At 44.6% G+C, this 16,704-nt stretch overlaps 1 protein-coding gene across 5 annotated transcripts in view; it reads right to left on the bottom strand.

The window, feature by feature from the left end:
* Positions 1 to 16,704, bottom strand: part of SYT3 (synaptotagmin 3) — a 475,850-nt gene that overhangs the window by 81,338 nt on the left and 377,808 nt on the right. For all 5 annotated transcript variants that reach the window (XM_063942589.1, XM_063942592.1, XM_063942591.1 and 2 more), the window contains one exon: positions 10,276 to 10,396. In XM_063942589.1, the coding sequence (XP_063798659.1) occupies positions 10,276 to 10,396 (121 nt within the window). The remainder of the gene's footprint in view (positions 1 to 10,275; positions 10,397 to 16,704) is intronic.

The raw sequence follows: 16,704 nt of genomic DNA, 5'->3' as shown, positions 1-16,704 counted from the left end.
AAGTCCTTCTTGGCCAATCCGGAGCCATGAGTATAGTTCTTACTCCTCTACGTCTTATAATTCTCAGTACCTTAGGTATGATAAGCAGAGGATGGAACACATACAACGACTGGTACACCCACGGTGTTACCAGAACGTCCACAGCTATTGCCTGAGGGTCTCTTAACCTGGCGCAATACCTGTCCCGTTTTTTGTTCAGACGGGACGCCATCATGTCCACCTTTGGTATTTCCCAACGGTTTACAATCATGTGGAAAACTTCCCGATGAAGTTTCCACTCTGCCGGGTGGAGGTCGTGCCTGCTGAGGAAGTCTGCTTCCCAGTTTCCATTCCCGGAATGAAACACTGCTGACAGTGCTATCACATGATTTTCCGCCCAGCGAAAAGTCCTTGCAGTTTTTGCCATTGCCCTCCTGCTTCTTGTGCCGCCCTGTCTATTTACGTGGGCGACTGCCGTGATGTTTTTCCCACTGGATCAATACCGGCTGACCTTGAAGCAGAGGTCTTGCTAAGCTTAGAGCATTATAAATTTAGCCTTAGCTCCAGTATATTTATGTGGAGAAAAGTCTCCAGACTTGATCACACTCCCTGGAAATTTTTTTTCTTTGTGTGACTGCTCCCCAGCCTCTCGGGCTGGCCTCTGTGGTCACCAGCATCCAATCCTGAATGCCGAATCTGCGGCCCTCTAGAAGATGAGCACTCTGTAACCACCACAGGAGAGACACCCTTGTCCTTGGATATAGGGTTATCCGCTGATGCATCTGAAGATGCGATCCGGACCATTTGTCCAGTAGATCCCACTGAAAAGTTCTTGCGTGAAATCTGCCGAATGGAATTGCTTCGTAGGAAGTCACCATTTTTACCATGGCCCTTGTGCAATGATGCACTGATTTTAGGAGGTTCCTGACTAGCTCGGATAACTCCCTGGCTTTCTCTTCCGAGAGAAACACCTTTTTCTGGACTGTGTCCAGAATCATCCCTAAGCACAGGAGACTTGTCGTCGGGATCAGCTGCGATTTTGGAATATTTAGAATCCACCCGTGCTGTTGTAGCAGTATCCGAGATAGTGCTACTCCGACCTCCAACTGTTCCCTGGACTTTGCCCTTATCAGGAGATCGTCCAAGTAAGGGATAATTAAGACGCCTTTTCTTCGAAGAAGAATCATCATTTCGGCCATTACCTTGGTAAAGACCCGGGGTGCCGTGGACAATCCAAACGGCAGCGTCTGAAACTGATAGTGACAGTTCTGTACCACGAACCTGAGGTACCCTTAGTAATAAGGGCAATTTTGGGACATGGAGGTAAGCATCCCTGATGTCTCGGGACACCATATAGTCCCCTTCTTCCTGGTTCGTTATCACTGCTCTGAGTGACTCCATCTTGATTTGAACCTTTGTAAGTGTTCAAATTTTTTTAGATTTAGAATAGGTCTCACCTAGCCTTCTGGCTTCAGTACCACAATATAGTGTGGAATAATACCCCTTTTTGGAACGCTTCTGTTCCTGGGAATGGGCTGCCTGCTGCAGTCTTCTTCCCTTTCCTCTATCCCTGGGCAGATATGACTCTTATAGGGACGAAAGGACTGAGGCTGAAAAGACGGTGTCTTTTTCTGCAGAGATGTGACTTAGGGTAAAAACGGTGGATTTTCCAGCAGTTGCCTTGGCCACCAGGTCCGATGGACCGACCCCAAATAACTCCTCTTCCTTTATACGGCAATACACCTTTGTGCCGTTTGGAATCTGCATCACCTGACCACTGTCGTGTCCATAAACTAGAGATGAGCGCCTGAAATTTTTCGGGTTTTGTGTTTTGGTTTTGGGTTCGGTTCCGCGGCCGTGTTTTGGGTTCGAACGCGTTTTGGCAAAACCTCACCGAATTATTTTTGTCGGATTCGGGTGTGTTTTGGATTCGGGTGTTTTTTTCCAAAAACACTAAAAAACAGCTTAAATCATAGAATTTGGGGGTCATTTTGATCCCAAAGTATTATTAACCTCAAAAACCATAATTTACACTCATTTTCAGTCTATTCTGAATACCTCACACCTCACAATATTATTTTTAGTCCTAAAATTTGCACCGAGGTCGCTGTGTGAGTAAGATAAGCGACCCTAGTGGCCGACACAAACACCGGGCCCATCTAGGAGTGGCACTGCAGTGTCACGCAGGATGTCCCTTCCAAAAAACCCTCCCCAAACAGCACATGACGCAAAGAAAAAAAGAGGCGCAATGAGGTAGCTGTGTGAGTAAGATTAGCGACCCTAGTGGCCGACACAAACACCGGGCCCATCTAGGAGTGGCATTTTTGTTCTCCATATTTTAATAGGCACAACTAAAAGGCACCTCAGGTAAACAATGGAGATGGATGGATTGGATACTAGTATACAATTATGGACGGGCTGCCGAGTGCCGACACAGAGGTAGCCACAGCCGTGAACTACCGCACTGTACTGTGTCTGCTGCTAATATATAGACTGGTTGATAAAGAGATAGTATACTCGTAACTAGTATGTATGTATAAAGAAAGAAAAAAAAACCACGGTTAGGTGGTATATACAATTATGGACGGGCTGCCGAGTGCCGACACAGAGGTAGCCACAGCCGTGAACTACCGCACTGTACTGTGTCTGCTGCTAATATATAGACTGGTTGATAAAGAGATAGTATACTCGTAACTAGTATGTATGTATAAAGAAAGAAAAAAAAACCACGGTTAGGTCACTGGTATATACAATTATGGACGGGCTGCCGAGTGCCGACACAGAGGTAGCCACAGCCGTGAACTACCGCACTGTACTGTGTCTGCTGCTAATATATAGACTGGTTGATAAAGAGATAGTATACTCGTAACTAGTATGTATGTATAAAGAAAGAAAAAAAAACCACGGTTAGGTCACTGGTATATACAATTATGGACGGGCTGCCGAGTGCCGACACAGAGGTAGCCACAGCCGTGAACTACCGCACTGTACTGTGTCTGCTGCTAATATATAGACTGGTTGATAAAGAGATAGTATACTCGTAACTAGTATGTATGTATAAAGAAAGAAAAAAAAACCACGGTTAGGTCACTGGTATATACAATTATGGACGGGCTGCCGAGTGCCGACACAGAGGTAGCCACAGCCGTGAACTACCGCACTGTACTGTGTCTGCTGCTAATATATAGACTGGTTGATAAAGAGATAGTATACTCGTAACTAGTATGTATGTATAAAGAAAGAAAAAAAAACCACGGTTAGGTCACTGGTATATACAATTATGGACGGGCTGCCGAGTGCCGACACAGAGGTAGCCACAGCCGTGAACTACCGCACTGTACACTGGTTGATAAAGAGATAGTAGTATACTCGTAACAACTAGTATGACTGACTATGACGGTATAAAGAATGAAAAAAAAACCACGGTTAGGTGGTATATATTATAATAATAATACAGTTATGGATGGACGGACTGCCTGCCGACTGCCGACACAGAGGTAGCCACAGCCGTGAACTACCGCACTGTACACTGGTTGATAAAGAGATAGTAGTATACTCGTAACAACTAGTATGACACTATGACGACGGTATAAAGAATGCAAAAAAACACCACAGTTAGGTGGTATATATTATAATAATAATACAATTATGGATGGACGGACTGCCTGCCGACTGCCGACACAGAGGTAGCCACAGCCGTGAACTACCGCACTGTACACTGGTTGATAAAGAGATAGTAGTATACTCGTAACAACTAGTATGACACTATGACGACGGTATAAAGAATGCAAAAAAAACCACAGTTAGGTGGTATATATTATAATAATAATACAATTATGGATGGACGGACTGCCTGCCGACTGCCGACACAGAGGTAGCCACAGCCGTGAACTACCGCACTGTACACTGGTTGATAAAGAGATAGTAGTATACTCGTAACAACTAGTATGACACTATGACGACGGTATAAAGAATGCAAAAAAAAACCACAGTTAGGTGGTATATATTATAATAATAATACAATTATGGATGGACGGACTGCCTGCCGACTGCCGACACAGAGGTAGCCACAGCCGTGAACTACCGCACTGTACACTGGTTGATAAAGAGATAGTAGTATACTCGTAACAATTAGGATGACACTATGACGGTATAAAGAATGAAAAAAAAACCACGGTTAGGTGGTAGGTATATAATAATAAATAATACAATTCTGGTCGGACGGACTGCCTGCCGTGTGCCGACACAGAGGTAGCCACAGCCGTGAACTACCGCACTGTACACTGGTTGATAAAGAGATAGTAGTATACTCGTAACAATTAGGATGACACTATGACGGTATAAAGAATGAAAAAAAAAACACGGTTAGGTGGTAGGTATATAATAATAAATAATACAATTCTGGTCGGACGGACTGCCTGCCGTGTGCCGACACAGAGGTAGCCACAGCCGTGAACTACCGCACTGTACACTGGTTGATAAAGAGATAGTAGTATACTCGTAACAATTAGGATGACACTATGACGGTATAAAGAATGAAAAAAAAACCACGGTTAGGTGGTAGGTATATAATAATAAATAATACAATTCTGGTCGGACGGACTGCCTGCCGTGTGCCGACACAGAGGTAGCCACAGCCGTGAACTACCGCACTGTACACTGGTTGATAAAGAGATAGTAGTATACTCGTAACAATTAGGATGACACTATGACGGTATAAAGAATGAAAAAAAAACCACGGTTAGGTGGTAGGTATATAATAATAAATAATACAATTCTGGTCGGACGGACTGCCTGCCGTGTGCCGACACAGAGGTAGCCACAGCCGTGAACTACCGCACTGTACTGTGTCTGCTGCTAATATAGACTGGTTGATATTTAAAGAGATATTAGTAGTATACAACAATACTATACTGGTGGTCAGGCACTGGTCACCACTCCTGCAGCAAAAGTGTGCACTGTTAATTAATATAATTGTACTCCTGGCTCCTGCTAACAACCTGCAGTGCTCCCCAGTCTCCCCCACAATTAATTATAAGCTTTTAATTTATACATTGATGACTGTGCAGCACACTGGGCTGAGCTGAGTGCACACAGACTGAGTCACACTGTGTGACTGACTGTGCTGTGTATCGTTTTTTTTTTCAGGCAGAGAACGGATATAGCAGAGAGAAGTGAACGGATATATTATATTAAATAAAAGTTAACTAGCAACTGCACTGGTCACTGACTGTGGTAAACTAACTCTGTCTGCGACTCTGCACAATCTCTCTCTATCTAATCTATCTATCTCTATTCTAATGGAGAGGACGCCAGACACGTCCTCTCCCTATCAATCTCAATGCACGAGTGAAAATGGCGGCGACGCGCGGCTCCTTATATAGAATCCGAGTCTCGCGATAGAATCCGAGCCTCGCGAGAATCCGACAGCGTCATGATGACGTTCGGGCGCGCTCGGGTTAACCGAGCAAGGCGGGAAGATCCGAGTCGCTCGGACCCGTGGAAAAAAAAGTGAAGTTCGTGCGGGTTCGGATTCAAAGAAACCGAACCCGCTCATCTCTACCATAAACATCTTCTGGCAGATATGGACATCGCACTTACTCTTGATGCCAGAGTGCAAATATCCTCTGTGCATCTCGCATATATAGAAATGCATCCTTTAAATGCTCTATAGTCAATAAAATACTGTCCCTGTCAAGGGTATCAATATTTTTAGTCAGGGAATCCGACCAAGCCACCCCAGCTCTGCACATCCAGGCTGAGGCGATCGCTGGTCGCAGTATAACACCAGTATGTGTGTATATACTTTTTATGATATTTTCCAGCCTCCTGTCAGCTGGCTCCTTGAGGACGGCCCTATCTATAGACGGTACCGCCACTTGTTTTGATAAGCGTGTGAGCGCCTTATCCACCCTAAGGGGTGTTTCCCAACGCGCCCTAACATCTGGCGGGAAAGGGTATACCGCCAATAATTTTCTATCGGGGGGAACCCACGCATCATCACACACTTCATTTAATTTATCTGATTCAGGAAAAACTACGGTAGTTTTTTCACATCCCACATAATACCCTCTTTTGTGGTACTTGTAGTAATATGTAACACCTCCTTCATTGCCCTTAACGTGTGGCCCTAATAAGGAATACGTTTGTTTATTCACCGTCGACACTGGATTCAGTGTCCGTGTCTGTGTCTGTGTCGACCGACTAAAGTAAACGGGCGTTTTAAAACCCCTGACGGTGTTTTTGAGACGTCTGGACCGGTACTAATTGTTTGTCGGTCGTCTCATGTCGTCAACCGACCTTGCAGCGTGTTGACATTATCACGTAATTCCCTAAATAAGCCATCCATTCCGGTGTCGACTCCCTAGAGAGTGACATCACCATTACAGGCAATTGCTCCGCCTCCTCACCAACATCGTCCTCATACATGTCGACACACACGTACCGACACACAGCACACACACAGGGAATGCTCTGATAGAGGACAGGACCCACTAGCCCTTTGGAGAGACAGAGGGAGAGTTTGCCAGCACACACCAAAAACGCTATAATTATATAGGGACAACCTTATATAAGTGTTTTCCCTTATAGCATCTTTTTTATATATTTCTTACGCCAAATTAGTGCCCCCCCTCTCTGTTTTAACCCTGTTTCTGTAGTGCAGTGCAGGGGAGAGCCTGGGAGCCTTCCCTCCAGCCTTTCTGTGAGGGAAAATGGCGCTGTGTGCTGAGGAGATAGGCCCCGCCCCTTTTTCGGCGGCCTCGTCTCCCGCTCTTTAACGGATTATGGCAGGGGTTAAATATCTCCATATAGCCCCCGGAGGCTATATGTGAGGTATTTTTTGCCAAAAATAGGTTTACATTTGCCTCCCAGGGCGCCCCCCTCCCAGCGCCCTGCACCCTCAGTGACTGCCGTGTGAAGTGTGCTGAGAGGAAATGGCGCACAGCTGCAGTGCTGTGCGCTACCTTAAGAAGACTGAGGAGTCTTCTGCCGCCGATTCTGGACCTCTTCTCGTTTCAGCATCTGCAAGGGGGCCGGCGGCGAGGCTCCGGTGACCATCCAGGCTGTACCTGTGATCGTCCCTCTGGAGCTAATGTCCAGTAGCCAAAGAAGCCAATCCATCCTGCACGCAGGTGAGTTCACTTCTTCTCCCCTAAGTCCCTCGTTGCAGTGATCCTGTTGCCAGCAGGACTCACTGTAAAATAAAAAACCTAAGCTAAACTTTTCTAAGCAACTCTTTAGGAGAGCCACCTAGATTGCACCCTTCTCGGCCGGGCACAAAAATCTAACTGAGGCTTGGAGGAGGGTCATAGGGGGAGGAGCCAGTGCACACCACCTGATCCTAAAGCTTTACTTTTTGTGCCCTGTCTCCTGCGGAGCCGCTATTCCCCATGGTCCTTTCAGGAACCCCAGCATCCACTAGGACGATAGAGAAATATATATATATATATATATATATATATATATATTCTTTCAAAGTGTTCAGGTGTTGCGCAACAGGAACTGTTGTGAATCAGAGTTTATGATACCACAATGAGTGCAGCTTCAGATCCCCTCCAAGCCACTGGAGTAAAGGTAAAGACTGTCGAAAAATGGAGAGCGCACTCTTGATTATATAAGAAGTAACAACTTTTACTTTGTAGCATTTGATTACATACATTAAAAGTTAAAAAACATCAGCATGGTGTTTCCACCGCAACTTAGCCGGTATATCTCCCGAACCACAGCTCGTCTGGTCTCCGGCTCTGAAGCCGGGGGATGACGTCACGGCGTCTACGTCACTTAGCCACGCCCAACGCGTTTCGTACGTCAGGTACTTCGTCAGGGGGTGTGGTTAATTAACGACTTGATCTCTTTATATACCCGTTCTAGGTATTGTTCTCAATGAATTAATTACAACATGATTTCACTTAAAAATACAAATAGACAATTCATACAACTTATAAACCATTGGCATTTCACAATTACATCACAAAAGATAAGCTCAAATTATCCATATTTTCATTATCGATTATCAAAGACTAATAGTAACCTTACACGGTTTCACATCAATGAACCTATTAATTAACATTACAGCTGGAGTCCATCTCATACATAAATGAACAGCAAATTAGTTCGTATGATCCATTCACGCAAAGGTATACATCCTACCCTATGTGTAATACTTTTATACACTATTTTTCTCAAAAAAATCCCAGTGGAAATTAATTAGAATCGTTCTGATCTTTAAAGCTAATGTGCTTATTCTCTTCAGTCATCCGCCGCGTATATGCTATTCGAGAACACCAGTCGGGACGTAGCCGCTGCCACTGGTATACTCTAACATACATGCACACAGAGTCAGCCTTCCAAGAACGGCACAATATCACCGCCGTCATTCAGACCATCTGGAGCCAGTGTGTTTAGTGTGTAGATCCAAAAGGTTTCTCGCTTTGAAAGCAAATTGAGGATGTTACCTTTCCTCTCATCCAATTCTACCCGCTCAATAGCTTTAAATGAAAAACCTCGTAATTGTGAGTCACAGCAATTTGTGAAATGTCGTGGCACACTATGGTTTTCAACTTTATGAATGAAATGAATACATCTAGATCCGATACTACAGAAAGTGATTCCAACACACCCACAGGTAGTGTTTAGAAGATTCTGTTCCCTTAAGAGTAAATTAGCTCCTAGCAATTTGAAGAATGTTACTGTACCACGAGCGGATAGATTGGAGGGATTCTATGCATGTACTAAATGTAAGGTATGCCAATATGTTAATAAGGATCATAAACAATTTTTTAATTCCAATAATACCAAATCATGGAAAATTAAGGGGAAATTAAGCTGTCTTAGTTCATATGTGATTTATCTTTTAGAGTGTAAGTGTGAGAAACGCTATGTAGGCAAAACTAAGCGAGTGCTTAAATTGAGGATTTTGGAGCACACACGTAATATCATTCATAAAGTTGAAAACCATAGTGTGCCACGACATTTCACAAATTGCTGTGACTCACAATTACGAGGTTTTTCATTTAAAGCTATTGAGCGGGTAGAATTGGATGAGAGGAAAGGTAACATCCTCAATTTGCTTTCAAAGCGAGAAACCTTTTGGATCTACACACTAAACACACTGGCTCCAGATGGTCTGAATGAAGGCGGTGATATTGTGCCGTTCTTGGAAGGCTGACTCTGTGTGCATGTATGTTAGAGTATACCAGTGGCAGCGGCTACGTCCCGACTGGTGTTCTCGAATAGCATATACACGGCGGATGACTGAAGAGAATAAGCACATTAGCTTTAAAGATCAGAACGATTCTAATTAATTTCCACTGGGATTTTTTAGAGAAAAATAGTGTATAAAAGTATTACACATAGGGTAGGATGTATACCTTTGCGTGAATGGATCATACGAACTAATTTGCTGTTCATTTATGTATGAGATGGACTCCAGCTGTAATGTTAATTAATAGGTTCATTGATGTGAAACCGTGTAAGGTTACTATTAGTCTTTGATAATCGATAATGAAAATATGGATAATTTGAGCTTATCTTTTGTGATGTAATTGTGAAATGCCAATGGTTTATAAGTTGTATGAATTGTCTATTTGTATTTTTAAGTGAAATCATGTTGTAATTAATTCATTGAGAACAATACCTAGAACGGGTATATAAAGAGATCAAGTCGTTAATTAACCACACCCCCTGACGAAGTACCTGACGTACGAAACGCGTTGGTCGTGGCTAAGTGACGTAGACGCCGTGACGTCATCCCCCGGATTCAGAGCCGGAGACCAGACGAGCTGTGGTTCGGGAGATATACCGGCTAAGTTGCGGTGGAAACACCATGCTGATGAATTTTAACTTTTAATGTATGTAATCAAATGCTACAAAGTAAAAGTTGTTACTTCTTATATAATCAAGAGTGCGCTCTCCATTTTTCGACAATATATATATATATATATATTATTTATTTTTTGATGGGGGGGTTGCGAGCTGCCCCTTGCTCCCCCAGGTTTATCTACTTCTGAGTTTCAGTTGAAATGCATCAAATATGTTTAAACTAGATGTTAGTCTCAGTCCTCACATACCCCTTCCTCCAGCTCACTCTAACAGGATTTGGCGGTCAATTAATAATACTTTTTAATTTTTATTTTGTTGCAACAATGTTACAGCTCTTTTCAAAACATTTAACAATGGACGAGATAGGGAAGCTGTTGATTTTTCTCCATGATTAGGCAGCAGGACAGTGAATAAATATTAATGTCGCCAATTACATCTCATCAGTTGATTAAGAAATAGTAATGACTAACTCACCTGAGAAGCCGGTCAGATCCATTGCCTTCAGGTTCGATGCTTTGATGATGGTGACAGTAAAGCGTCCGGCAGTCGGGAGGTAACACAGCGAGAAGTTTATTTCACCCAAGTCCGCTTTCTCCTTTAATGCAAAACAGTTTATGAGTGTTTCCTGTTTTTACAGCAATATTACCATCAGAAGCTAGGCAATTAGGAAGTGATTCTGCAATTAAACCAATTAAAGGGAGAACCACTACACAAGGTGAAGGCACTTCACCAGATGTTTCGGATGCTCAATCAACACAGCTGAGGAACTCCTGCAGTAAGTGGGTCTTTCCCAGTGTTTCATGTGAGAGAGCCATATTGCTTCGTTTGATCCAATAACAAAAAAACTAAGGAAATAACCTGGCCTTCTAAGGTAAAATGACCTAATATGGCAAACAAATGCTCCTGGATCCACTGACACACACATAGGTTGGTTGAAGATTACTGTAAGTATCTCAAGCCATGATGTGACATATGTACAATCCAACATGCAATAATTTAGTGTAAGAGAAATCAATGTAAGAGCAGTACAGGGCTCATGACATTGGGCTAGGCTTGAGTTTCCCAAACTCCACCATCACAGTCCAGGTTTTAAGGAGTACAGATGGTTAAATCAAATTGACTGAGGTTCTAATTAAGTCACCTGTGCTCAAGCATGGATATCTTTTGAACCTGGACATTAATGAGAAATTCTGAACTAGGTTAACACATACCTCCCAACATAACCCTCTCTAGGAGGGACAAAATGCTCTGCTCCTGGACTTTCCTCTTAATTTGTGATCACACCACCTGTTTATAAAAGGTGAATGGATAAGGAAGGGGTTTCAACACAGGTGATGGCAATCATAAATTAAGAGGGAAGTCCAGGAGCAGAGCATTCTGTCCCTCCTGGAGAGGGTCATGTTGGGAGGTATGTGTTAACCTAGTTCAGAATTTCTCATTAATGTCCAGGTTCAAAAGATATCCATGCTTGAGCACAGGTGACTTAATTAGAACCTCAGTCAATTTGATTTAATGTCATGTTGGGAGGTATGTTAACGGCCCATTCTAGTATAGATGATCCACCACTTCACAGCTTACATTAAAATACTCTTAGTTACTATTAGTAGTTTAGCGGCTGATAATAATCATAGATTTACAATTATATCTCACAAAATATGGGGAAGTCCATAGCATGAAAGCATTTGTGGGTGAAGGGACCCTGCAAACAGTGGTTGTCAATTTCAGTCATCAAGTACAAATAACAGGTCATCTTGTATGTTTTTTTTTTAACCATACACAGCTGAGATAATCTATTATGCTGGGTCAGTAATTATCCCACCTGCTTCCATAGACAGAAGTCATAAAAATTTGACCTATTGGCCAAACTTGAGGGATGAGGATAAGAACAACTGGCTTAGTGCATTTATTGCAGTACCAGAAGATGCTCTGACCAACTTTCAATGCCAGGGCTGAATCTATAAGTACACAAGCAGCCTGGTTGAGAATTGCCCTACTAATTCATTTGACAGACTTACTCTGTTTATCATACTACTGAATTTAAAGACTGACTTGGTTCCATTGTACTGGGCAGTACTTTGCCCCCCTGCTGTGCATCAGTACTCTTAGCCGGTTTAGAGGGTGCTGAAGTAGAGCGGAGCGAGGATGGGGACTAGGAGACCTGTTCCCTGTGCAGGGAGAATACGGCTGGTGAATCTATTGGAATATCTTTTGGGCAAACAGTAAAATAAAATAAAAAAATCATTGTAACGGTGATGAATCCTCTTTAAGGGTGCCTAGACTGCTAGGCTACGTCAGTTTAGTAAACCAGCTAGTCATTCCTTGGCGTGAAAGATGCACTGTTGTCATTGTTGCAGAAGAACATACATTGAATCTTTTTTGTTTTCCCTATCTGTTTTCTGTATCTGTAGCCAGTGTTTTTGTCTGCGTTCAGCCATGTACCAATTCCAACCTGATAAATATGTATGGCTTGTCAGAGCCAGTGATCTGTGGAGCTACAAATCCATTTGTAATGAGAAACAAAAGCCGCAGAAACAGTCTAGTCTCACTAGGCACATGCTCGCAACAAAACTTACCAACACATAAATAAAAACCCACAAACCCACAAAAACATCTAAGGCTACACACACTCACGCACATGCACTCGCATGCACTCGCAGGAACCCGAGAGAGACGATCATCCAAGCCAATTTTCTTCTAATGAAAGAGCTTATCAATTTTACTTTATAACACCGGGAGGAGAGGAGGGGAAAGAGTGAAATGAAAAGCGGAAAACACAAATTGAAAGAGGTTAAGGTCAAAAGATATAATTGTGCAGCAGCCAAGGAAACGAAAGCAATTGACTGATTTACTACTGTAGGGAACAAAGGTAATTACACTGTAAACTCTCTGAGTAAAAGCTTTAGCACAAATGTGAATAGGCAGCATCTTCTATTTCATTATTTTGATACCTAAGCAGTGGTTTGGAAACTGAAACAAATGTCTATAGAAACTTTGGGGGTCATTCCGACCCGTTCACATGCTGCAGTTTGTGGCAGTGGTGCGAACGGGTCAGAAATGCGCATGCGCGGTGGATGCATTGCGCATGCGCGGTGGATGCATTGCGCACGCACATCGTTGCCCGGCGCCACCAGCGGAAAAAGTGATTGCAGCAGCGATCGCAAGAAGACTGACAGGCGGGAGGCGTTCCCGGGCGTCAACTGACTGTTTTCCAGGCGTGGTGAGGCAAACGCAGGCGTGGCCAGGCATTTGGAAGGTGGATATCTGACGGCAATTCCAGGACCTTCGTCGCTGGATCGATTGCACAGGGTAAGTAACTCACACCCTGGTCTTGTTTTGCAAGAAACTTTTTTAACATAGCAGGGCTGCACAAGCGATCGTCCGAACCCGAGCGAGAAAATTTCATATTATCAAACTATAAATAAATAAATATCTTTTCACACCCCCTCTACACTCACAATTAGCAGCCTTACACATAACAGCCACAGTAGTGTTCCTTACACATAATGTCTCCAGTATAGTGCCAGATAGACATAATGACCCCAGTAGTGCAGTGCCAGATAGACATGACATGCCCCCCAGCACTGCCAGATACACATGACATGACCCCCAGCAGTGCCAGATACACATGATATGCCCCCCAGCAGTGCCAGATACACATGATATGCCCCCAGCAGTGCCAGATACACCTGACATGACCCCCAGCAGTGCCAGATACACATGTTATGCCCCGCAGCAGTGCCAGATACACATGATATGTCCCCCAGCAGTGCCAGATACACATGACATGACCCCCAGCAGTGCCAGATACACATGATATGACCCCCAGCAGTGCCAGATACACATGATATGTCCCCCCAGCAGTGCCAGATACACGTTATTTGCCCTCCCAGCAGTGCCAGATACACATGATTTGCCCCCCAGCAGTGCCAGATACACATGATATGCCCCCCAGCAGTGCCAGATACACATGATATGCCACCCCAGCAGTGCCAGATACACATTATTTGCCCTCCCAGCAGTGCCAGATACACATGATTTGCCCCCCAGCAGTGCCAGATACACATGATATGCCCCACAGCAGTTCCAGATACACATGATATGCCCCACAGCAGTGCCAGATACACATTATATGCCCTGCAGCAGTGCCAGATACACATGATTTGCCCCTCAGCAGTGCCAGATACACATGACTTGCCCCCGCCAGCAGTGCCAGATACACATGATATGCCCCCCAGTAGTGCCAGATACACATAATTTGCCCCGCAGCAGTGCCAGATACACATGATATGCCCCGCAGCAGTGCCAGATACACATGATTTGCCCCCCAGCAGTGCCAGATACACATGATATGCCCCACAGCAGTGCCAGATACACATGATATGCCCCCCAGCAGTGCCAGATACACATTATTTGCCCTCCCAGCAGTGCCAGGTACACATGATTTGCCCCCCCAGAAGTGCCAGATACACATATGCCCCACAGCAGTTCCAGATACACATGATATGCCCCACAGTAGTGCCAGATACACATGATATGCCCCACAGCAGTGCCAGATACACATGATTTGCCCCCCCAGCAGTGCCAGATACACATGATTTGCCCCCCAGCAGTGCCAGATACACATGATATGCCCCACAGCAGTGTCAGATACACATGATTTGCCCCCCAGATACACATGTCCCCACAGTGCCAGATACATATATGCCCCACAGTGCCAGATACATACATGCCCCACACAGTGCCAGATACACATATGCCACACACAGTGCCAGATATGCCCCTAATGCCAGATACACATGTCCCCCAGTGCCATATATGCCCCCAGTGCCAGATACACATGTCCCCATAGTGCCAGATATGCCCCCAATGCCAGATACACATGTCCCCATAGTGCCAGATATGTCCCCAGTGCCAGACATGTCTCTAGTGCCAGATACACATGTCCCCATAGTGCCAAACATGTCCCCAGTGCCAGATACACATATTGTTACAGTGCCAGATATCCCCCCCCCCCCCCCCCATCTGCCCCTGTGCTGCTCATCGCGCGTCTGTTGCTGAGGCTGCTGCTGGTGCTGCTCTTTAGCTGAGGGTGGGGAGGAGAGCCCAGCATGCGCCTCTCCTAGCCCTCAGTCTCTGGCGGCCACGGCGGTGTACAGCTCCAACTAGGCGCAGGTCCGCAAGCCAATCAAAGCTCGCGGTCTGGCAGCCAATCAGGAGCCTCAGCTGTCAGACCGCGAGCTCTGATTGGCTCACGGGCCGGCGCCTGTTAGTGGGGAGGGGGGTTTACACAGGGGCCGGGCTGTGCATGCAGTGCACATCTCTGCTAGGAGACGGACACTGCAGTGCTGCTGCTGTGGGGATGGCTCCAGGCTCCAAAATGGCGGCCAGAGCTACCGGCGCCCATAAAGTGCAGCGTCCACTCTATTGGAACGTGCCTGCTTGCATACTGACATCCGAGAAGTAGCGGCCAGGTCGGCACTGCAGGGGGTACCAGTAGTATGTGGTGCTGGAGGCACACGATTTAAGTAACGCAACTGACATCTGTTCTGGATAAAGTGGGTGGCCGGGTTACTCTTGAAGACTTGCTCACTCTTTCCAGGTGGACGGATGCACCACCCAATTAACAACCAATGCACTACGCTGTGTATTAAAGACACTGTACATGATTTGCTCACAAGACATGCCCACAAAACTCCCATAACACGTCCACAACACAGAATAGCACCAGGCAATCGGATTGTCTCCACCCATTTCCCCAATACGCCAATATTCCAAAAGACCGACCCAGAAAAGATCCATCCAATTCAGAATGGACTGCACCAGTGACGTGTAGTGAGGTGAATGGCTGGGTAGGCACACATGGGTAGAGGTCTGAATGGTGGGAGCCTGTCTCACCCCCTACTCACTGTATCTCTCCCCTCACTCCACTAAGCTACAGTGTCCATTGAGTCTCCTACCTGCATCCCTGTGTCTTCGCTTGCTGCTGCTGCTGCTGCTGCTGCTGCTGCTGCTGCTGACTGAGCTCCAACTACAGTTCACTTCCTGGTCACATGACACATCCAAGTGAAAGAACATGTTTTTGTCATACAGTAAATAACTTCTTTGTAGTATTCTAACCGTTTTTATAGAAAACCTCAGGCTGCACTGTTCCTGGACTGGAACTGGATATGCGCAAAAATGCGTAAACTTGCTAATGTACATGTACTGTATGATCAAATGTGCTATTTGCACCTGCACAAAGATCTCTCTGAATCAGAATCCCATAAGCCGTCTTTCCCACCACTCTATTCTTACTTATCAGACAGTTTGGAGGGGAGGCAGGTGAAAGGAAGTAAGGGACAACCAGAGACCACTTATTGCTACCTGCTTTGTCTACACAAACTGTCTCTTCCTCAGGGATGTTTAGACTTTTTAAAAATCTTTATATGTATTGTACAGCCCTGTACTCTTACCAGACATGTTTCAGCTGAGACTAACAAAATAGAAACCCAGGTTATGTAATTTATTATACATGAATATACTATAAATATTTCAGCATTCGCTAACCTTAGATAGATGAACATAATGAAGTAAAAATAGAGAACAGAAGATAAATGGCCGATAGTATGCGTCGCACGTGTCTGGCTGCGTGATTCGTTTTCTAGTTGGATACATATTGATTATCTGCAGTCTGTATTATATTTTTATTGATTTTGTGTAATGATCAGATGAATTTTTTTTTTATCCCTGTTCTTTCAATCTTATTTTTCTCCTAACGAGAGATCCGACTAAACGCTCGTTTCAGAAGTATAGCCACAGCCTTTTGGGAAATCATCACTGTATATCTCATGTAAAAATCAAAGGCATCAAATACAGGCCATGTGTTAAAATATTAAACGCCTTCTTTACAAAACAGAGCTGCAA

This window comes from Pseudophryne corroboree, chromosome 10 (assembly GCF_028390025.1).
Source record: "Pseudophryne corroboree isolate aPseCor3 chromosome 10, aPseCor3.hap2, whole genome shotgun sequence".
Lineage (NCBI taxonomy): Eukaryota > Metazoa > Chordata > Amphibia > Anura > Myobatrachidae > Pseudophryne > Pseudophryne corroboree.
Note: the sequence above shows the minus strand (reverse complement) of the source record. Positions and strands in the feature narration are given on the sequence as shown.